This window comes from Papilio polytes, unplaced genomic scaffold, assembly GCF_000836215.1.
Source record: "Papilio polytes unplaced genomic scaffold, Ppol_1.0 DF822178.1, whole genome shotgun sequence".
In the NCBI taxonomy this organism is placed as follows: domain Eukaryota; kingdom Metazoa; phylum Arthropoda; class Insecta; order Lepidoptera; family Papilionidae; genus Papilio; species Papilio polytes.
This window is the reverse complement of record NW_013527026.1, coordinates 4,135,663-4,160,175: the sequence shown is the minus strand read 5'-3', so window position 1 is coordinate 4,160,175 and position 24,513 is coordinate 4,135,663. Positions and strand designations below refer to the sequence as shown.

General features: G+C 33.5%; 1 protein-coding gene across 1 annotated transcript in view; it reads left to right on the top strand.

Moving 5' to 3' along the window:
- The window catches only part of LOC106106777 (transmembrane and TPR repeat-containing protein CG4341-like), a 38,788-nt gene extending 17,477 nt beyond the window's left edge, over positions 1-21,311 (top strand). Inside the window, exons 4-11 of the mRNA XM_013287433.1 lie at positions 7,635-8,613; positions 11,799-11,913; positions 17,765-17,850; positions 18,537-18,799; positions 19,095-19,235; positions 19,313-19,397; positions 19,489-19,667; positions 19,796-21,311. Coding sequence (XP_013142887.1) covers positions 7,635-8,613; positions 11,799-11,913; positions 17,765-17,850; positions 18,537-18,799; positions 19,095-19,235; positions 19,313-19,397; positions 19,489-19,667; positions 19,796-19,963 — 2,016 coding nt within the window. The 3' untranslated portion in view covers positions 19,964-21,311. The remainder of the gene's footprint in view (positions 1-7,634; positions 8,614-11,798; positions 11,914-17,764; positions 17,851-18,536; positions 18,800-19,094; positions 19,236-19,312; positions 19,398-19,488; positions 19,668-19,795) is intronic.
- Positions 21,312-24,513: the final 3,202 nt, after the last annotated feature.

Here is a 24,513-nt window from a genome sequence, read left to right as displayed (position 1 = left end):
CATTTTTTTACTAAGTAAATTCAACGTTTGTAATTTAATTTTCCCACATAAATATTTCAATCACGTTAAAGCTTTTGCATAATCTTTTGCAAAAAACACACTTGTCGTCAGTGCTAAAGAGCGCGTACAGCCATTAACGTTTGTGGTAATTTAATTCAACAACACTTTATAGAAAAAATCTAATTAAAAAGTTAATTTAATGTCACGGAACGTTAGGTATAATTATACAAAAGTTGGAGTAGACAAGCGTAGCTGGTATTAAATCGGCAGTGGTGCGAAGTTACGAGCGTGAGTTTAAAGGCGTTTCCTTCGTCTTTTGTTTTGCTCTGAATGCCGAGATACGTGCAATGGGATCCAGTAATTTAATAGACGTTAACACCGCCACCTCCGTCGCTTCCGCCGTCGCTCGTGTCGTAAATGAGAAAACACGCAAAGGTGAGCGCGGACGAAGTCGTATTATATCGTAAACTTAACCAAATGAACTGCAGGTTACAATCTATACTACACATATTAAAGAGTTCGTTTTGTTATTACTTAACTAATTGGTTTTTACATTTTCTATTGTAAAAGCTACATGGTCAAATATAAGTGTATTTCGAGATTGATTTGAATTGCTGCATAGCATAGTATTGGTGGTGAGTGGGTGATGGGTGTAAAAATGTTTTTTGCCGTATCCTGTAACCATCGTAAAGTTTTGCTTTCTGCATTTTCTTCATTAAGAATTTAATAAACTAGATTCCACGTATTCATACCTACATAGGTATCCCTATCTTCCGAGTTCATTTGTCTGTAGTCATGTTTCCACATAAAAGTAATTTTCTAAAATAAAAGACAAATAAATCCTTTATTCATACAACCAAATAACGTTTAATTAACTTTAAACGTTCCCAAATTGATGTTACATAATGGCTTAATCAACTCAAATTACCGCAATGGTTTTATTCAATGTAACACGAACTATCGGCGTGTTCGAATTAAAATTTGACTAAAAAATTTCCTATTCAATTTTCAAGCGGAAAAGAATAGATAAAATACAATTACTTAAAAGGAACTCTACACTGGCGTCCTATTTCTCTCTCGTGCGCGTGCAACAGTAATACGTCGGGCGCACTCCTCGCTCCGAGAGCTGTGCCAGCGCCGCCCTCTCCTGGCCCCACCCTTCACACTGACACCGTCGCCGTCGGTGCCACCAACAATGACCTCGTATTTCAGACGGAATTGCTCAAACACGGAACAGAGAAAACATAGAATAGTCATGAAATGTGTTTCCGTATTTTATACAATATGTGCATACGGGTATGTCTTAATGATCTACTTTCTTGATGTCTTCATTAACTGGGGTCTACATAAAACATACGGAGCATTAAGTCTTGGTTAATTTAGTGCCACCAAATCTATTCCATGCGCTAGCTTCCGTTGTTTTTCAGATAATTTGCAATTCTGTGTTACTATGAGCGTTCATAGGAATAACAAATGTGACATGTTGACATTTTATATTGAACTAGCTTTCGCCCGCGACTCCGTCCGCGTGAAATTAAAAAGAAATCTAAGTAGCCTATGTGTTCTTCCTGACTATCCTCTACGTCTATGCCAAATTTCATCGAAATCCGTTTAGCCATTTAGGCTACAAACTCTAACAAACATCCATCCATCCATCCATCCATCTAAACTTTCGCATTTATAATATTAGTATGATAACATAATACGTTAAAATCAGATATTTTTAATTTCGTATTTAACTAGCTTTCGCTCGCGATTCCGTCTGCGTGGAATTTATTCCAAATTTTATCGAGATCCATTTAGACGTTTAGGCTACAAACTCTAAGAAACATCCATACATTTAAACTTTCTCATTTATAACATTAGTAAGGTAGTAAGATTTAATAATCGAAGTCTGATTATATCTTTTTTTTTCACCATAAAACCATCAGCACTTGAATTTAATCTGCAGTGATAAATATTAAGATAAACGTCATACTCTTAGTAAGGCATAAATTGAAGAATATGGTCATCTTATAAAGTAAGAAAAATAGTGATGGCAACCTAGACTGGATCTTGTATCTGTACGATAAACTTTTGAATTAATCTGTCTCTAGGCGTAGCTCGACACCTAAACAATCTCATTCGGGTGGCTATTAATTATTCAATTATAATTTATATGTAAAACATAAAAAAAAACATTGTTTTGACTGCAAATTAGAGAGAAGATAATATCATTAAGTCCACTCTAAGTAAAAAAGGTCGATTTTCAACTTCACTGTTTATTTAAAAAGTTAATTTTACGGTTCCAGATATCGACTAAAGGATGTCTAGAGCTATTTCAGTTGTATCTTCATTTAAATTGTGAATACACTTTAAATAAAGATAACAGCGCCAATAGCCTAATGGTTTGGGGTACGGACTACCGATCTTGCGGTCGAGGGTTCGAATCCCGCCATTCGGCAATTGTAGTGAACCATATCCTAGGACAATCCTAGAGTTTGGTTGGAATGGTTAAAGGACACACAGAAAACAGGTGTGAAGTGGAAGCAATTCCGCGTTTCGTCTGATGTGTGTGGTGTCCATTTAGTAGTTATTTTAGTTTATTTTTATTTATGTCCATTTTAGTCCATTTCCCTTTCCACCCTTTTCTTAAGAGGAAAGAATGGGAAAGAAAAGTGTGATTTGACGGTGGAGAAGACGTATAGGAAGGGAAAATGTCCTCTTTATGTGCGTCTCCTCCTCCGTCAATCAAGGATTGGCAACGCATCTGCAATTGCGGATGTTTATGGGCAGCGGTCGCTTTTCATTTCGGTGGATTCAGGTGGACGCTTGCTCGTTTGCCACCTTATGTTATAAAAAAAAATAGTAAATTAGCAAAAGTCTACTAATGTTATCCATTAAAAAAAAAATCTCCAAGTCCGATGAAAATACGAACTTATTTGTCTCATTTATTACATTAAATATTAAACAGTCAATACGTTCAAAATAAAATCGTTTCAATGCTATAGCTTAGTGAACGATTTCCTCTGTATCAGTGATGAATTTTAAAAATCAGGAAAAGGTATGTTATAAAGTAATCATCAATTTTAAAGTTATGAAATCACTTCTCGGTGCAAACTTTCTTTACATTTAGACTTTTCGGAACTGATTTTAAAAAATCTTTAAAAAAGATTTACTATTTCAAAGAAAAAGTTTAAACATTTTAATCTTAAAGTAATTATGCTAAACGAAAACCATTCTTCCTTTTTTTTTTAGATATTTCAGAGAAGTATTTAAAAGGTTTTTTTTTAACATTACTAATAACAGAAATATTTCATCATCATCATCATCATCATCATCCTTATCCTACTCCCTTAGGGTCGGCACAACAGGTTTTTGTCCTCAAAATAACATTTCAAATTTTATAATTAAAAAATCATGAAACAAGAATCATTTTGACGTGGATTCTTAAATATGTTTTCAAATGACATGTAATTTTTGGTATTACTCAATAAGTTCGTAATACACATTTATTACGAATTTTTCATACCTTTCCGACCGAAAGTATCAATTTAGAAGCGGCTTGTTTTCAAGTTATATTTTAACTCGGCACAATTTAACGAGTATTGTACACGAAAGTTCAAATAAGGTATCGCCCGGTCTGCACATTCCTTCTTCAGTGAAGTGCTTACAAAAAAATTAAAGGTATGTTTTATTTATAGTCATGACCTACATACTTTTCCAATTCCTCAGAATGACGATTTGGGGTAATTTAGAATTACAAGTAGGTACATGACTTGAAAATTTTTGACATATTTCGTTTGGAAAGGTAAAAGTAATTATGATTCGACGATTCCTTTACCAAGAAATTTTGTTTGTGACTTTTTCTACTTATTAAATGATATTTATTTTTCGTTTATTTTAATCGAAATTCAAAAACGTAAAAATACAAATTTCAATCCAAATTTTAAATTACTTGGAAGTAAATATCATATCAATTGCTTTTTTTTCTATCAAGTGATGTTTGTATTTTATAAAAAAACACATTTACTAGCTTTTGAAAAAAAGTTTGCAGTCTATGTAATATCCCAAACTATACTCTACATCTTTCATGAATTCCATCACGATGCGTTGAACTCTTCCGAAGATACTATTTAACAAAGAGCAAACATTCATTTATTTGTTATGGTTAAATTGGATTTAAATAGCTTATATAGGTGTGCATTTACCACAACGTACTAGTTGGCTTGAGGCGAAGCGGACGTGCCCTGGCGTAGATAATACGTCCACTCAGTAAATAAAGGTACACCGAGTATTTACAGTGACATTCAATGTCAATAGAATGTTCGCTTTGTACCGACTCAGGGAACAAACAAAGGTAATCCCCACCGGCGAGAGATATCCTGAGGGGGGCACCGAAGTCACTGCTCGCTGCTCGGCGCGATGCCGAGGTTCATTGATTTTATCTTACGACCTAAAGAACGACTGTTTTGATCAAAGATTAGAACGATGTTTTTGTTTCGCCTTCATTTTATAAACATAAAATTTAAATTGGAACAGATAACGGTTTGTCTTTACGTTTTTGTTACAAATTGTCTTAGATTTTCCTAATTATTTTTCATTTCACTTAATAGTACGATTATACATAGAATTTTATCACTTACAATGTAAACATATATACTTATATAGTTTACATTTTAAGACATCAAACCATTTCTTTAACTCTTTTAACATGTTCTGTTAAAATTATTGAATATACTTTTTAATTAACAATAACGACATAAGGAATCGAACTTGAATCTCTGGGGAATGTTCCAACATTTAACTGTTAGGGTTTTATTCAATTAATAACAACCCACAACTTGCCAAGCCCTTTTATCGTGTTTCAATATGACAAAACACAGTTATATTTTTATGAAAAAAATACATTAGGTTGATTTGAAATGTCAGACTTTCTTTTTGCTATTTAAAAAGCAAATGGAGTTTAATGTTTTTTTTAATATCATTATGAAATTGGTATAATTTCTTTGTGTTTTATTAACTAATTTAGGAGTATTTGAAATGGGAATGAATAGATTGGTTAGTATGTACTCTATCTTTAAATCAATAGTCATTATTTATGTAATTGAAAAGCTAATGAATATGGATTTAGGTACACTATTTATTTAGTAACGTTTGCTGCTTGAAATTATTGCAAATATTTACATTATTACTTTTATAAGATAAACTTAATTCATTCTACAGTTAAATCAAAATCAATTCAATGTAATATTTAAATCTTGCTGTTGAAATGTAATTAATATTTTTAAATCGTATCTAATATCAAATAATTACTTAATTAAAGAAATTCTGTATAGTAACTACACTTTACTTTAATTAAAAAATAACTGTTGCCCGCAATTTCGTCTGCGTGGAATAATAAAACTGAATTAAGTAAGCAGAGTATGCGTTAGTTTAGATGTATAGTTACCTGCTAACAAACATCCATCTATTCATCTAAACCTTCGCATTTATAATATTACTAATATTTGCGATGTATTCGTGTAATACATCAGTAAGTTGTTAACAACATCTGTCAGAGGGCCTGGCAAATGAGACGGTGTTCAAGGCGAGGATGCTAATGTCACCCAGCCACTATATTTTCCAGATAAGCGCCCCGTTGACGTCTGGCCTTACGCTAGTTTCACACGAGGGTTAAACAAAAAGGCAGAGCAGTAAAGAGTGCAGTACTAGTACTATAATTTTTGTAACGTTTGCGTCCAAACAGTAGCAGTAGTACTGTTCTTTACTGCTCTACTTCCTTTTGTTGCCTTCGTATGAAACTAGCCTGTCTTCGCTCGCTTATTTCATTAGACGTTTGCTTTGACTTAAACTTACTGTTAACTTAGTTTGACTGCAATTAGATTGTCCGCCTATTATGTAACGATAGAAAATAACTTTGTTATTTGTTGTTTGAACTAAGATTATTCAAATTAATGACTCGTTACAGAATAATAATATTAGCTTCAAAGAGGTGTATTTAGCTGTGTATTTTTTATCGAAATCTCTAAATCGACGATATTCAATCATAGTCCTCACATCGTAAAATTTTCACCTGTCTTGCAATTTTATGAGTACAATTTTTTACATTTTTCTCTTTAACGCTGTAAGGTCTCGGGTGTAAATTGTGCTGGATATTCGAACCGACGTCGTTAGCGCTGCACAAAGGTCTCCCCAGGGCCGGCTGCGACGCCCGGCTACCTTCATAAATCTTTTCCACCGGCTTTCCGCAACTAACAAGCCAACGTACTACCATCTCGTGTCGATTCCCTCACCTACTAAATAACACTGACAAAACTTTTATAACAACGCCCTAAATGTATTAAAATACACCGCGTTACGAACTAATCGAGCTTGTAATTGAGTTGGCGGCAGTCGATAGAGTTTTTGCGATAAATTCTACCGCCTTTTTAAGTGGTTTGTAAATAGAAAAATTTACTGGGACAAAAAAATTTAACTGAATTACAAGTCTTTCTTTTTAACGTAGTATATCATTAATTTATGTAAAGAAATCTTGTACCTTTAATTTTTTAATCGTATTTTGTTCCTTCTACTTTGAGCACGTAGTATGGACTATATTATATCGACTAATTTCTGTCGACTTTTGATTTCCTAGTACCTATATCAAAAGTATTAAAAAAATGAAACACGGATTAATAGTCGCATATTGAACTGCACAGCGGCTATATCCGCATAGAATTCGACTGAAGTTTTTATCCTCGTTTTGCATCCATTCTGACCTTTTCCATGGTGTATTGAAATGAAACGCCGTCCATTCTATGAACGCTATGGTTTTAATAAACTACCAAAGAGTCGGTATATGAAGCAATGTATCGGATGAAACAAATACAAATATGTTCCATGTGTTCTTTTGATTACTAATAGTTTTCGAATGATTTTGTATTGGTTAAACAAACATATTCCTTTTAAAATCATTTGATGACCTGAACTCGATGATCTAATATAATAAGAATGTAGTAAATAAATAGAAAAATCTAACGATTTTAAACCTGCTCCAACTAAATAACTGTCAGCTACAAAATAAAAACTACAACAGCGATAGTTATTTGTTTCCGCACAAAAATAACAATGGCAACACAATTTTACATTTTCTAAATTCAAATTTGGAACCTTTAAATAAAACATTCGCGAATCATAATCTATCGTTATGACAACATGGTTTTAAAACTTCTAGAAGTATTTAAGGCAGTAATTTTAAAACAATTACGGATATTTATTAAAAAACGAAAACATTTTGTCATGTTGTATTCAGTCGGCTGACAGATATTAACGAATATCCTCGGTGAAGCGATCAATCAATCTTGGTAAAACTTTTTCTTTTACTCTGAGGCGTTTTAAGAAAAAAAAAAACTTTAACAATACACAATAGTTTATTCTTAGAAGTTTCTTTTTATTGCTTGAAATTTGGAAATGACTTTTAACTTTAAAATAGATATGTCATGTTTATCAAGGTTTTATTTGGAAGTTTGTTGAATTTGTATTTACCAGGAAATTTGGTCGTAATTTTAACTGGTTTTGGCCAGGTACCTTAATGACGATTTAAGGGTTTATCTTTTAATTGTTTACAGCATGTTGAAAATGATTGTTTTAACAAAAACTTTCTTTTGTTTCAGTATCGATGGCGAAGCATTTTTGCGCTGGGAACTGGCGGTTGTATACTCCTCTTCTGGAGGTTGAAATTCAAAGGGAATCCATCGCCTTTCGCTACTGCGGACAACCCAACAGCAAGGGACCCGTCTTTTTTTACTCGACTTTACACTTTCGCGTACCTGCCAGTGTTTAATTTTTTTCTCCTCTTGTATCCATTCCATTTAAGCTTCGATTGGTCAATGGATTCAATACCAAGGATAACGACAATCTCTGATCCGAGAAATATATCATCCGCCATATTTTATTTTGTTTTATCGAAATTAACGTGGCGAGCGTTTTTAATGCAAATAAAAATATTTCACGATAAAAAGATAAAATTTTATAAGAAAGCAGCTCTGAAAATTAAGTCGAAATGGAATTATAATTGCAAGAAACAAATGAAAATTTTAGAAATTGAAAGAAGAACAGTTATAACTAACAATGTTAGTAGTAAAGCATCAATATGCCCATGTAACGGATGTAAACACTCCTTAACAATGGATCATACAAATGTTTGTCGTACAATTAATAATAATAACACAATGATGCATAACTCTAATTGCATATGTGTGAAACCACAAGAAAAAGTAAAAGAAAAGGAAAAAGTAAAAGTTCAAATAGCTAAGAAGTACGTGTATAGCACGACACAAGCGTCTATTATTGTTTTTGTCGCATTTATGGTGCTACCATTCGTGCCGGCTAGTAATATTCTATTCTACGTGGGTTTTGTTGTTGCGGAGCGTGTGCTTTACATTCCCAGTATCGGATTTTGTTTATTACTCGGACTAGGAGCAGGTTCTTTGACGAGAAACTGGAATCGGAATGAACTACGATGTAGAATATTTATGTTCACCTTGATGATCACTTTGCTGACAATGTGCGGTTGCACGTTGCGCAGGAATCTGGATTGGCATGATGAAGAAAGTCTATTCAGAAGCGCATTGCATATTAATCCCCCAAAAGGTAAGATTTTTTTCCTTCAATGTATATTTTAGTCCTTTTAGTTATCGTAATTATTCTTTATGAGACAACCTTTCTATCAATTAAATTTTACCATTGACAATATTCTTACAAAAGGGAGATGAGAAGAGAGAGATTAGTAGTCTCTCGCGCTAAGATTTGCTGTTAAACAGTAAAATTGAATTTTCCAACTTACCTATAATATATTTTAAATTTAATCAACTTAATCCACTAACAAGCAAACTTCTATCTTACGACAAAGATTCATTAATCATTTGGGAAATCACGTTTCGAGTTGAAAACTTTTAAATTATTACAATTTGCAATGTTTTCGTGGCATAACAAAACGACTCGAGGCAGAGTAATATAAAGTTGGCAGCGCCTGTAATTTTACTCTGTACCTTGCCCGAAACTTTGTTCGGAGCACTTCCACGTTCTGTTCAAACTAAGACACAATTAATTTGTTTGAGAGACAGCTACAAAGTACCTGTCCGTGTGGCGTCAGCTCGTCAAAGTTGAAAAGAGGCGGTCGCGTCGTGGCCGGCCTCTGCTCTACAGACTATCAACTCGAGAGCTTTTAATGTATTCGCCGTTTCCACTCGCAGTAAGATTCTTGACCTTTCTAGGACGCCATTAAACATGCATGTACGGTATCCCGAGGGAGTCCGCCCCGGGCCCGTGTTCACATTACAAACTTTTGCGCAAAGCGAAAACTTTTACCTGATGGTTCTCATTTTACTTTAGTTCTAGAGCCAACTCGGAAAGGCGTTTTATTTCGTTTATATATGAATAATACGCTGTATTCATGTTTGTATTTAGAATGTACGTAAATCGATTTTATTAGGAATTGCTAATTTAATTTCTTAAAGATTAACGTTTTTTTTTAAAATATGGATAACAGTTATAATTGTTTAGTGCCAACATTATTTTTAGTAGCGTTCCCACATGAACAATTTTTGACCAAAGAAAACGTGAGTTTTTTGAATAGCTAATTTTGTAACGGTTACATTTTATAAAATCATGCAAATGTACATAATTTTTTCCTTTTCGCAACTACGAAAAGCGTTAAAAGCAATTTCCTGATAATATACAAAAATGAAACAGTAAACAAAATTGTACTAAAACATTGATTACTCGAATACCGTTTAAAATTTCAGCTTTACCTTTTACAAAAGCGAGCTTAGTTCGGAATAATCTTTTTTATGGAAATCTTCTGTTTTCACCTCGCACTAAAAGCTAATTGGATCCAATTTGTCCCAATGGGATATTCGAAACAGACCAATCACGAGCTGTCCTTGCTACAAATTGGTTAGGGCAGAGATAGTGGCGCGTAATCAGTCGACTCTGGCGTTTTATCGAATTCAACTTTTGTTGCGATTGCGAATGTATTGGTGCTACAAGTGATTGAGTCCATGTTTGCAATCTTTTGTTTCTTTTGTTACGATTAATAGCCTTGTTTATTAAAAAAGTTTTTACGTAAATCTTTTTACTGTAATTGGATGCTCGTTTATACTTTTGTACAACAAAACAAGTTGTGTTTATGATTTATTTAAATTCCTTTTTTCGAATTGGAATAACACATATTTAGAATCCTTGGAAGCACTTAGATTAAGAATATAAAATTAATAATATGAAAGTATCAATGTTTTATATGATTTTACTTTCCCGTTGTAATTAGTTGTTGATGGTAAGTTTAAGAGACAATATTGTAAAGATTTCATCTATGATTTGAATCAACTAAGTCTTAGTAAATGTGTATTTAGAGTACACAGACCTCTATCTCTCCCAATCCAATAAAATAGTCGTGATAGATGGAATAAAACAAAAAAAAAAGCAACTCCGGAAACGGTCCGTCGTTTACGGCCGTATTTCGGGTCGTATTTTACTTCATAGGTCGATATAAAGGTCAAAAGTATTACTTTAATGGACGTCAAAGGGAATTGTTTGAAATCGGCAACGTCTATTTGAAACTTAATATTTGTATTGTAAAAAACCTTTTTCAGAAAATAAATAAAATGAAAATATTTATATTTTCGACAACAATCAACAATTTGAGGAATATTTTAAAATATCATAAAGATTCCTAATATTGATTAAGGATCTGTCTTTCATTTTTTTATGAGCACAGAATGTTCTGTTGATTTTTATAAACATGAACCTAAATTACTTATTATTTCGATGTTACATGGTTAAAACAACTTAAGATGCATTATTTTAGAATCGCACAGTTTTATACTCAAACTACTACAAACCTGATACAGGTAAATTCTATCCAATTTTCATTTCAAAATGATTCAACTGATATGTTACGTAGATTGTGAATAGTAAAAGGGAGACGGTGTGTCGCGTCCGTTGCGATGGTATCGTAGTTCTGTATAAGCTTACGTTTTATCAAGTCTATCTTTGCGGAGTCTGAGTAGTTTCCCAAAGATTAGAATCGTTAGTATCACTAACCAGCTTTGCACTGTCATATCGCTTAGTAGCATCTCTCATTCCAGGTTTCCTTTACTTAACGGGTTATCTGATTAGAGTAAATGCACTCAGGTTTATTAGTTACAAGTGATAATATCTGGTTACTAGTTTAACTTTGAAAATAGAACTCGGTGTCTCTAATTTTTGAGGATATCTTCAAATCCATTAAAATGTGCAGGTAGTTTATCGATTTTGAGTGTGTACTGTTGCGTATAAAATAACTCTCAGTCGTAAGTAGTGTCTTATACTACTGTAAAATTATAGCTTCCTACGTTTTGTATTATTAACTATTTACCTAGTGAGTGTACGAGCAAAAACATCCGGAATGCTGACTCCAGCCGGGTAAACTAAGATTGCGATTATTATATTCACTCGAGTTCCCTAATCTGAGCGCAATAAATTTGGAGAAACGTTGGGGTTCGGTACCAATTCCGAAAAATACAAGAAATACACATTTCCCCGATACAAGAGATTTATAACCTAAAAGTACTCGAACTGTAGGAGTAAGAATTAATATTTCGCTCTTAATTTATAAAATAGGGACATGAAATAGTAATAATAACACAAAGTTACAGTTTTGAATTCCATATATAATGTACAAATCGTAGACTTTGTGAGAGCTTTTCTAAAATGTGAAATGCGGAAAATGTGCATGTAAATATTTGAGGCTGAGAATAATATTTTAGCATATTACATTATGATTGTGTTTATTTTAGCGTACGGGAACCTGGGCAGCGTGCTCACCACACAGGGGAGGATTGCGGAGGCGGAAGTTGCATTCGGCCGGGCTCTCAAATACAGGCCAAACATGGCCGATGTGCACTACAATTTGTAAGTATATTATTATATTTCTTACATTTCTTCGTCATTTATATTCATGCTTTGGCTCTATGTTTGTCCATAAACTGAATATTTGATAGGAATAAAATTAACTCTCGAGTTTTAGGTAAAATAGACGGTTTTTACTGAAAATAGTTGTAAAGAATAACCGTTTATAATTAAAGAAACAATGTGTGGTCTTTTGTCGTATTTTAGTTGATTAATTATTGAGTTGTTCACGTTTATCGCAACATTTCACTGGTTTTAGCAGTACAGTGTAAAAGACATCCTTTTTCTAACTTTTAAACTATTTTGTCAAATTAATTTACGTAAAAACAAAGTTTAACTACATTAATTTCTCAAATAAACAAAATACCATAAGCTGAAAAATATTTTATAGAAAGACTTAATTTGATTTATTCTCTAACATTTATTAGGTAACCTATACGTAGACTATAAATAATAATTATTTTAATACAAGAATCCCGTATGGTTTTTCGCCTCGTCACTTTGAGACACAAAATTATTCCACTTCAGAAATTTCAGTAGCCTCAATAGCCTTTAAACTGTAACAGTATTTATCTCATAAAATAGGCTTGTTACTAAAATATAATAGTACATAAATTTTATATAATAGTAAAGTAATTACATTATTTAATAGTAAAGTATACGATTTATGTAAAATGTTCTAGTATTACATTTTGTTCAGATATATACACACGAATAGACAGCATATTCCACAAACTTAAATTTAGTAAATTAATTAAATTTTAATTTGCACATAAATTTCCTTAACGGCATCGGTTCGATGAACGAAATAAATAAGGTCGGATTCCACTGTTAGAATTACGAAACAATCAATAGGCACGCAACACGACTGCTTGTCCCATTAATTTGGCGAGGAACCGAGTTCTTGAATTAATCGGGTGCGCTAGTCTCTATCCCGCCACCTAAGCGTTGGGTTTCCGTGCAGTTTCACAAATTAACGTCAAGTGATCCGTTCCTATAATGTACAGCGCTGTTACAAGTTCCCTTCTAAACGTCGGAAAACACGTTCCAGTTAAAACATTGCATTATTTAATTAGTGTATTAATTCAATGTTGTAGTTTGTAGAACATTAATTTAAAGACATTTAAATTAGTTCATGTTCTAAGAAAGCTTTTGGTTGTTTTGAGGATAGTAAAATCAAATTTCTTTTTTCGTTTATTTAAAAAAAAACTTAAGATGTAGCTGCCATTTCACAGAGATTGTAAATTTATTCGTTCTGTTAATATTGGTATATTATAGTTTAAAATAAAATAAAATACAGTTTTAAAAGTAGTTGCGCTATTTGCCGAGGGATGGCGTTGTAATTAAGAAAATATTGTTATCGGTGTTTGGTGATGTATCAATACGGAAATACAATGATTTCAATTACAGTCCTTGAATTTCATATGAAATGGCGCCACATGAGTCATTTTTAATTATAACTCATTATTCGACGTAAAAAATAGTTTTGTTGAAATTAGGTTGTGGGATCAATTTATAAAATATATTTACAATTTATATACTTTTAACGCGTAACTGATGCCCAAGCTATATACTATTTAACATAACAAACGTGTATATATATTAAAAACGCTTTACTTTTAATAGAACACTTTACTATCTACCTGTTTCTTCTAGTTGTGTTAAACATGTTTATACTCCTCAATAAACTGAAGTAAAACAAAAATAAATAGACGGTGTCCAAAGCTGTTGGTTACGTTAAGGCGTTATTAAGAGCACTTGTAACAGACGAGAATGTGTGTGTAGATACTGATGTGAAGGAAAGTGTGTCGGAGTCTCGGGGTCACGGGCGTTAGAGCTTTTATTTTTTTAAAGTCATCATCGTGAGAATACTTCGAGTTCGAATCTCGATCTCGTTTTCTAGGATTTCATGTTTTAACAACGTTTATTGTGTCATTTGCTTTTCATTTTTAAATTACTTTATAAATTGAGTCCACGACCAAGAATGTTTTTAATAAGCACCCACGTGTGTCTGGAAAATATGTTTACGACATCAAGATTACATAATATGTATCTTCTTTATAAATAAAAAAAAACATATTTTCTGAAAACATTTGAGCAGTTTATACAAGAAAAGAAGATTCAAAATTTTCGTCTGTTTGCAAGTCAGATATATGTACCATCAAACGACTGGACCTATTTTGGATGGAAAGGGACCGATGCATACGTTAAAGATAATTTATAAAATATAATTTAAATAAAACATAACGGTATCAACTTATCCCTAGTTTCTAAGTTTACTAACGAGTAAATATAACGACGTAAAATATAACGATATTTACATACGTAGAACAAGTGATGCAAGAAATAATTGACACCATAACTTGTATCACAATTCATTAAAAAATATTTATTTGAATAACAGTAAAATTCTACATAACACTGTATACGCTGATTTCATAATTCTTCGACGCGATAATAATAGACTTGGTTTCTAGTCTAACGAAGTCGTATTCAAATGTGTCAATGAAAAAAATTGTATTATGCAAAATGTTTGTTCATTAGTTTTAAATAAAAATCTCTTTTGTGCTATGTACTGGTACTATTTCCTCATTTCAAAAAATAAGTTCTTTTATAGTATGAAATATAAAAAATGGTTCTTTTTCTTCGTATTTGAATATATCCAGTTAAAGTTTTTTTTGTTAAATAGAGTTTTAGTATCATGGTTGAAAATCTTCCGATGTAAATGTATGAGAATAATAATTAAATTCAGAACCGTTTTATCCTGTTACCTAAAATTGCTTTCTGTAAAATAAAATGGAAAGAGAAATGAACTGCGATTTTACACAAAGATTAGGTAATTCCAATTCTAGCGGCAAGAAATCACTTGAGCACGTACATGTCGCTAGAGAATTTGTGTAGGGGAAGTATTGCGAATAAAATCACCTTGTAGCAAGTTGTTTATTCAACGATTTGCTTAGAATAATGTTTTATGTAATTATTCAACTATAACAATAAAAAGATAATTACAAAAATCATCTATTTCGTTTATTTTGTTAATGGAAAACAAGTTATTTAAAACTTTTTTTTAACACGATAGTTTTTTTTAATTTATAGCCAGAAGAATTATTGATATTTTTAATTCTAGAACAATATCTTCTTGACTTAGTATATATGATGTAGATAGCTATAAATACAGTATATCAAACTACTATTGACGTTCGCAATATAGTGAAAATATTTAGTAGAAGAACGCAAACAATTTCAAGAGTCAGGCGTCGCTTGCGCTGCCTAGCTGCTGGCGATAAGGCATAGATTAAACTCGTGTTCGCTCACAAACACATATTTAACATTCTCGACGGCTAGACTTGCGAGAACTTGTGGAGCATTTGTATTTCACATGTTGGCGACATAATTCGGTTTATAAATGCCTTGTAACATGCTCGTACAATGGATTTATGGTAAACGATAAGATTAACTATTTCCCTTGAAAGCTTCGAGTTACGTCGCGTCAACATTGAAAGCTTACATGCTTTGAGATATGTATTTTGTTTGTTTTACTACAGTATTCAGTATTTTAATTATTAGTAAAAAAGTTTTAAGAATAATCTACCCTTACAAGCTAATTAAGAAATTATTTGCCCGGCAGTAGGCCATATAACTTTGAATTTAATTTAACTAGCAACATTGTAAAAGATATAAAAAACGTTTCCTGCATTCCGATTATAGCGTGCGAAGTTTCACACATGTTATTCTTTACGTATAAATTGTAGGTAATAATAATTATGAGTGTAGTAATGATTAGTTTTATTTACAATTTGTCACCTCGGTTGGATCTGAGAATGTCGGTATCGCGTGACCGGCGCGCCGCGGGGGCGTCGCGGGGGCATCGCGGTCGTATCCGTGAGCTCACCCCGTATAAATTACTTTCAATTTATCCAACCACGTTTACCTTACAACTCAAATGTGCCGAATTAAACGATAAATTTAACATCGCTTTTAAGTTACAGAAAATTTTAAATTACATACATCTTATTAAGCCTATCTATCTATGAAATGGCCTATTTCACTTTTAAACTATTAGTTTTTAATGGAATCTAAAATACTTGCTTTGGAGGACGAAAACCCGGTGCGCCGACCCTACGGGAGTAGGATAAGGCAGGGGAGATGATGATGATGATGGAATCTAAAATACTTTGGTAACTGTAATATTAAAAGTCATTCGAAAATGTGATGAAAATCTCTTCTCGCATAAAATTGGCGAGACATAAAATTATAAAAAAAGTTATTACAAAACTCGACACCACACAACGCACGTTACAATAATTAGAGGGGAATTAGTAACAAATTATTGTTGGCGTAGGCGAGGCGAGGCGGGCACAATAGGTCGGGCCGGTTGGACGGTTCTCATTAGTGTAGCCTCAGCCGCGCTGAGCCCGCCTCGTTGCGGAGCCTGCATTATTCATGCGGACAATATTGCACTACCGCCGTACCCCTGTAATATTGAAGCTACTTCTTTTACTCCCTCTCCCTACACCCTTACAACCCCCTACTCAAATGTCTAAATGATCCTCGATACTCGGCCGACCAGTAATTAGAACGTCGATAACAAATAACGTTTATTAACATTTATTGTAATAGAAGCAAGCGTTTTAATAATAAAACATAAGAGAGACTAATTGCCACAACCAGAGCAGTTAATTCGTCACTAAATGTAGCACTTAGTGTAGATTTTTTATCGTGCCAAATTTACATAAAGATACTTTTAATGTGGCTGTAAAAGCTGTTAACTAACAGTAGAGCAACGTTTAATAAGTGTAGTGTTACAATAAGTCAACGGTTAAAGTATTAAAAACTACAATTTTAAAGAAAGTAAGACAATATCATGGTATTTTAAAGACATTTACGAAGTTATAAATCCACTAGCTATGTTAAAATTATGTCTATGATGGAATATAACGGTTCATAATTCATTTCCAGCAGAGTTTTTACTGTTTAAACTATCGTGAGACATTACTTTAAGCGAAAATTAATTAAAAACGGCTCAACTCACGCTTTTTTCCTCCGGTGACGGCACCGACTAGTTTCGGATCCTTCGGGGATCCTTCTTCAGGGCGAGTATTATTTAACTTTTGTTCGCGGTCGCGTCGCGCCTCGCACTGCGGGCCAGGGCGCGGAGGGCGCGGTTCGAGGGGGCGGGGGGCGCCAAGAGCGTTGTGGCCGCTTCGTGCTTCGGCGACGGAGATGTCGACGGGTTCAAAAATGTTGAAGTGTCGCTATTGTTGTTATTAAAATTTACGGCGGTGGCAGAGCACGCCCTTACCTCCAACACATCTCATTATATTAGGTTTGATCGAGTGAGAGTCTTGGCCCGGGACAAAAACTACGTGTCACGGAAGTTACTCGAAGCCATCGAAATCGGACGTCGACCTAACTTTAATAGAGATAAGGGATGGTCTCTTTCTCCGTCTTGGAAACCCGTGTTATCAATACCGAAGCAGAAGAACAACGATGATGAATACATGACTGACATTGTCAGTACATTCTGCGCCCCGTTAAATTTTAATAACAACAATAGCGACACTTCAACATTTTTGAACCCGTCGACATCTCCGTCGCCGAAGCACGAAGCGGCCACAACGCTCTTGGCGCCCCCCGCCCCCTCGAACCGCGCCCTCCGCGCCCTGGCCCGCAGTGCGAGGCGCGACGCGACCGCGAACAAAAGTTAAATAATACTCGCCCTGAAGAAGGATCCCCGAAGGATCCGAAACTAGTCGGTGCCGTCACCGGAGGAAAAAAGCGTGAGTTGAGCCGTTTTTAATTAATTTTCGCTTAGAGTTTTTACTGTTTGAATGATATGAGTGACATGTTACAGGGGAATCCTTCTACAGAACCAGCGGCGGTATGGAGAAGCTATCACAAGTTTTGAGAGAGCCATTTATTTTAGACCATCGATGGCATGTGAGTATATCGAGTACATATTTTTATTGTACAAGAATATTATATTTACAACTAAATCTATTTTTTATTTTGTTTATTATTGTAATTAAATTAAATTAATAATTAAAAGAAAAACTCAAACACAACGGTTCTCATCTCTAACAGTCGTAATCTCCCTTAGCGTAGATTTAGAATCGTAACATCTTCCTTAGTGTTCAATTAAGGTTTCTGTAGGGCCATTAATCCTACAATTTTCGTTACGAGTTATATTTGTTAGCAATCAAGTTGCTTTAGAGTTCAAAGTCTGTAGGGAGTTTGGCGAGCGCCATTAGTAGGTTGGTTCGATAATATGATTCCTGAAACGACCTAGTTAATTTTCGCAGAGCCTAACTTATTACGCTATTAACCTTCAAGTGGTCATAATCTAGATTACAAAGATAAAGGCTTATTTAGTTCATTATAAATAAGGATTTTTTACCTTTACGTGTACAATTAAATTAAGTTATGGAAATGTTGTGTAATTGTGTAATGTTGTACGTTTTAGTATATTTTAAGTGTAAAAAAATATATTTGTAACTTATACAAACTGTATATTTAGCTTTTTTAATTTTTTAATATTTACTCTGTCCAACATTTTTATTGAAATGGAAATTAATACTCTTTGCAATGAGCCAAGGTGCAACATTTTGAATTAGTATTTATTTTAGTGGCATACGTGAACCTTGGTACATCACTTATGGCGGACGGCCGGCTAGCGGAGGCGGCGAGTGCGCTCCGCACAGGCGCCCGTGTGGAAGGTCTGAGGGTCAGGGATAGAAGGGAGCATGATGCTGCAAGGGTATCAGCTCTGGTGCAGTTGGCTACGCTACACTCCCAGCGTGGACATTGGCATAAAGCTCTCTCGGCGTACAAAGAAGCACTACAAATACTACCAGATACAAACTCACCTGTTGTTGGATGGACGAGACATGTATGATATTACCAATATTTTGCGTTGATTTAGCATTTTAGTGATTAACTTGTCGAAAAAGTCGAAATGATTATTCCATCTTTGAGATTCGAATATTGAATTACTTTGTATGATAGAGATTAAAAAAAATATTGGGTTGTTTTTTAAGCCATGTTTTCGGTCACTATTCCGATCTTTAGATCAGCTTAATTTTAAGAAATGGATTTAAAATGGTAGTTAAAAGTGAAGGGTTTAAGGTCGAATATTGTTTCTGCAGTTGCGTTATTATAACTCTAAAATTTTGATTTAATTTCAGAGTGTCTTATCGATGGCTGGTGAAATTTATATACAATTGCAGCAATGGCCACAAGCGGAGCATAGCATATTGTCCGCTTTAGCTGTCGCACCAAAAGATCTGGGCACACACATTACGCTAGCTCAGATTTTAGCGAGAAATGTAAATATTTATACGTTTATTCGTGATCTTAAATCAAATTTAAACGTAAGGTATTATAATTATTTAAAAAATTACAGACTAGTAGAGCTCTAGAGGCAGAAATGTGGTTCAAAAGAGCAGTAACGTTAGCACCAGATGATCCTTCAGTTAGAGATCAATTTGGTGAGTATCCCAGATATGATAATGAAATGTGTTTACAATAAAAATTCTTTCATATTTATCAATACATTTATTTCCATAACCATTTGTACAGGTATGTTCTTGAGATCACAACGAAGGCTACGCGAATCGGCGGAGCAGCTGGTTCGCGCGGCGCAGTTGTCGCCGGCAGACGGAACGCGCGCGGCGGCCGCGGCAAGAGCGTTGCGTGACGCACGGCGATGCCGCTCCGCTGAGCGTTGGTATGCTCGTGCTGTCGAGCTTAATCCAGAGGTGAGAGAAGAAATGTGTACTTAGAAAACACTATTTATAATTCTTCGTATCATTTTTTCTCCCTGATAATCTGTCCCAAACAAGTACTTTATTCAAGTATAAAGAAATATATTATGTTTTGTTTACAGGACGGAGCATACCATTCCAATCTAGGTGCGATACTGCACTTGAATGGTAAATACGCCGCCGCGGCCGCGTCTTACCGTCGCGCGTTGCAGTTACAGCCTAACGATGAAATAACTATTACAAATCTAAAAAGAGTTCGAACATTAATGAGTAAGCAGCGTAGAAAATAAGATATAATATAGATAGCACAGCGATTTACCTCTATTTATCATCAATTGAATTAAATAGGATGTCAATTGCCAAATACAAGAATGTATCAAGCGTAAGATGAAGTTAATTTGTACCTGCAGACTTAAGGAATATAATATTTTATATTTTTCATTTTAAATATATAATCCTAATATGTTTAAGGATACTACATTACATTACGCATGGGCGTCGTCGGGGACCTAGAGGGGGCAGCTGCTCCCCATAGAGAATCGCAAAATGTAAAATAGATATAAAAACTAATTCTAGGATCACATTAATGACAGCTGCCCCCACTAGAACTACGCAGATCAATGGCTGGCGACGCCTATAACATTACATTAAGAAAAGACAAGGCTAAAACATTTAAGTAGTACGTAAGTCTGATATTTTTCTTTACAATATTTAAACGTGTTTGTTGAACTATTATCTTGTATAAAATATGTTCACATCACTTTTGTTCTCATTGAAAAAGAAGTGAGAACTATATTCACGTATTTCAGCAGAATTCTATAGTAACTAATATGAAAATGAAAGGACACAATCGCAACTAATCATAAATTAAACTGAGTCCAAAATGTTCAAATTTAATAATGTGTACAACTAATATTAAATTCCCTATTAATTACTACTTGTATGTTATTTATGAGCCACGAAATGAACAGCCTCATAATAATTTCATCAGATAAATCTATTTATAACCAGTGTTACGTTGGAATTGATTATTCAGGAATTGATATTTTCAACCGAAACACGTAACTAAAATACTTTACACTATGTTGTAAATTAAACCTTGTCAATGTCAGAATACAATTTAGTGTTAAAAGCAGTCATATCAAAAAATCGCATGTTTATACCATAATATTCTGGAACTGCCTACATTTAGCTAGGCCTTAGCATTAAGAAGGTAACTGTATATCAAATTTAATAATGTATGTAATTTTTATTATACTGTTTATATTAACAGGCACAATCTTTTGTTTTTGCAGCAATTTTTATGGCTACGTATGTATCTGATAGCCATGGTTCTAATTACCTACGTACAAGGGTCTTCGAACAACGCTGTAGTAGTTAGATATTTGTACTGTAAATACTTTTTTAAAATAAAATACAATTTTATACGCGTGCTAATGTCGGTTACAATAAGAACCCATCATTTTGAAAATTTTGGGCTTATTTTCCATGTACATTTATTTCGTCTTCCATTATAATTTTAAATGTCTATTTTGCAATCCAATAAAACTGTTAAAGGCTAGTGTGTATTAAAAACTGTTTGTTCTCTCGTTTGAAGTAGAGACGAAGTAACTTCATTTAATTACATAATGTGATATATCAACGCAATTTCTTTAAATATCTTCTTTACTATTTAATAATTGAATTAAATTACTATACACAATTTAAATTTCTTATACATATGTAAATACGTTTATTTATTTGTGTTAACTTTTACGTTACATTTATTGCTTACATTTTAAATAAATAATATTTCGAATAATGATTTTTGTTATTTACATTTGTTAGTTATACATTGTCGTTTTAATGATTAATTTTATTTTGTATCCGTAATCAACATATACTTTTTTAATATGAATTGAAGAACATATCTATTTAAAGTTTTATAAGATATAATATTACATTAATCGTTGTTACATGTTAAATTTTAACATAACGTTGTAAATAAAAGTTAAGGCTTAAAGGCATAATTCGATACGCCTTTATATTATAATATACTTTCGCTCCTATTTTTATTAGTTTCTTCTTCACTGTGACAATAAATGTAAATTACGCTTTGTAGTTATAGATAACTGCCAAATTAACTGTTTACTTCCATATGTTATTTTAAAGCGTATAATACGTGTTTGTAAAAGTCAATTTGGTTACAATCGAGAAGCTTTCATTAGGTACTGGACCAATTCGATGACTGGACTCGAGTTTAATAAACCATTCTGTAGTAAACAATTAAATAAAAATCTTTCAAAAATGTACAGTCGGGGGTGTTATTTCCTACCCATACCGCAAACACTGTTTTTATAGTTCTAGTTTGGTGTATTCAATTCGATCGTAAGTGGGAAGGGAATTTAATTCCTTGACTGAACAATTACTATTTTTCTTATTTGGCATATCGGGACCCAAATTATTATATCCGGTGTGCCAACTCTAACACTCGACTACTATGATCAAATATTTTACTGACCTCAAAGAAATACTGTACAACTCCAAGTTTTAGGGTTATAGTCGTCATAATAAAATGAATATAAGTCAGAAGGGTTTTCAAACACGCGGCATACACGCGAAAAAAAACTCGTGGACGGCGCGCTATCTAAAATAAGCATGGGACAGTAAACATAACGTCTAACGCTATAACATCTGTGAAACACGCACTGATAATTGTAAAAGGTTTATGACATTATGATTAGTTCTTAGTATCAATATTCCCAACAAAATTTTATTTAGGGCCTGTCCCACCAAATTGTAAATTGTCTGATAACAATCCAACGTGTGAAATACCTTACGGAAATATGGTATTTTCTTATTTTATCTGACAAAGACGTCATTTTTACGCGCCTCTATCAGCCAGTGGTGGGACAGGCCCTTATTATTCTAAATATTTAATAGTGGTCAAGTCAATGAATAATTCAGTTGAATACTTAATAATAAAATAGGAGGAAAAATATCTTAAGACACGATATCATGTTATACTTAAGTTCCTTGAGACATTCTAAATTAGAATCATCTATTGAGGCGATGGCTTTGTAATACAGCCTCATAATAATCATATTAGAGGACTTTAATTTCCATGCAATAAAAACAAAAATACTTATTATTACAATATACGTTTACTGTACGATGTTAGAAGTGGGAAGGGAATTGAATACTTCGACTGTACCTAAGCTATATTGTTTCTTCCATTAACCAGTTCATTTCCTATGATAATTTTACTATGTAATCATACCTATATATTTACGGGAATTAGATTCAGGAATTGTATTCGACATTGTTTTTATACCAGTTATGTAATTGTATTTATAGTGTTATGCAAGTAAAACTGCGAATTCCCAAAGTGATATTATATGTTGGTAATTTTGTAAATAAAAGCTTCGACATTTCGTAATTTTTTATTTCCCCATAAAATATACTTGATTATGGAAAAAAGACCAAATAACAATTGAGTGGGCCCAAAAATGATAATTAAAGTATTGATAAAATGGGAAATATGTATTACACCGAGATAGGGCACCATCAAACGTGCTTGTAAGTTTCCAAGTTTGTATGCTGAAATAAATCTACACAATTAAAGAACACTATTTCCAGAGTCCATATAGTACTGGTTTTAGCGCTATTAGCAGCCTGGGCGGAATTTCTACGCCCCTTTCTTTCCAGCGCCCTGGGCGATCGTCCAACTGCGCCCTGCTCTAACATTGGGACTTAGTCAATAATATAAATTGGATATCAATCAATTAGTGACCGTTTCCACGATCGCCATTGATAGTACCATGTGTCAAACAATTGTAGAGGAAATGTGATCCATCTTTATACATATATTCTCGCAGTATATAGTTTTAGCTTGAGATAGCGAATGTACATACCTATTGTTTGGGAAATATATTGAAAATAAAGTTTTTTACTCAATACATACATAAGCATAAACTACACAGCAACTTGGCATGCAAAAATTGCATAAAATGATTACAATAGATGTTTTATGAAAGTTGTTGAATCTACAAAATATGAACCAAAACAATGTTGAATTAAAACGGTTAAATATTATGTGCAAATGACCTGTAAATTGCCGTCAAGATGTAATCTAGTACGCCCATTTGTACATCTAATATTTTTGTAATAAAAAATAACCCAGCTATTTTCTTCAAAGAGAAACATTGCTTATCGTCATTAAAATTACGAGCGAAATATTCCGCTGTATGAAAAAAGGAACGACAAGATTGTATCGCAACAAGTACGCATAGAAAAGAAAACCACGATTTGCATTTAAAAGGAAGATAGAAGCTTGACATCGCTTACCTGAACGGCATGTCGCAACTTCATTAATATTAATCTTCGTGGTAAAACCAAGCGGCTACTGTGTTGTGACTTCATGCATAATTTCACTTTAATATTGTGAATAAATTTGAAATTCGAAATACGTAACCTACTCGGCTTTTGTGTTCGAAATTTAAATTACAAAAAACAATCTAGTCTGAGACTATTAAATGTCAAACGACAAAACAAATGAATACACGAAACAAAAACAATTCGTAGAATGCCAGCTAACTAAAATGACACTATCTTAGATTTGTTCAATTATTGATACAGCCTCCATTAAGTAAACGAGATTATAAACAATGCAATATTGATTCCCGATCCAGATAAAAACCTTTAATTGGTATTTATCGAACTACATCATTTTCTAGCCATACAAGATGCACCAATTTCACTACTAAGTCACTATATAGACACTACAAACACAGTAATGTGCCTCATCAAGTGTTGGGCACAAACCTTCCTTCCGCAATCGAATCAACATGCAAACGTCTGC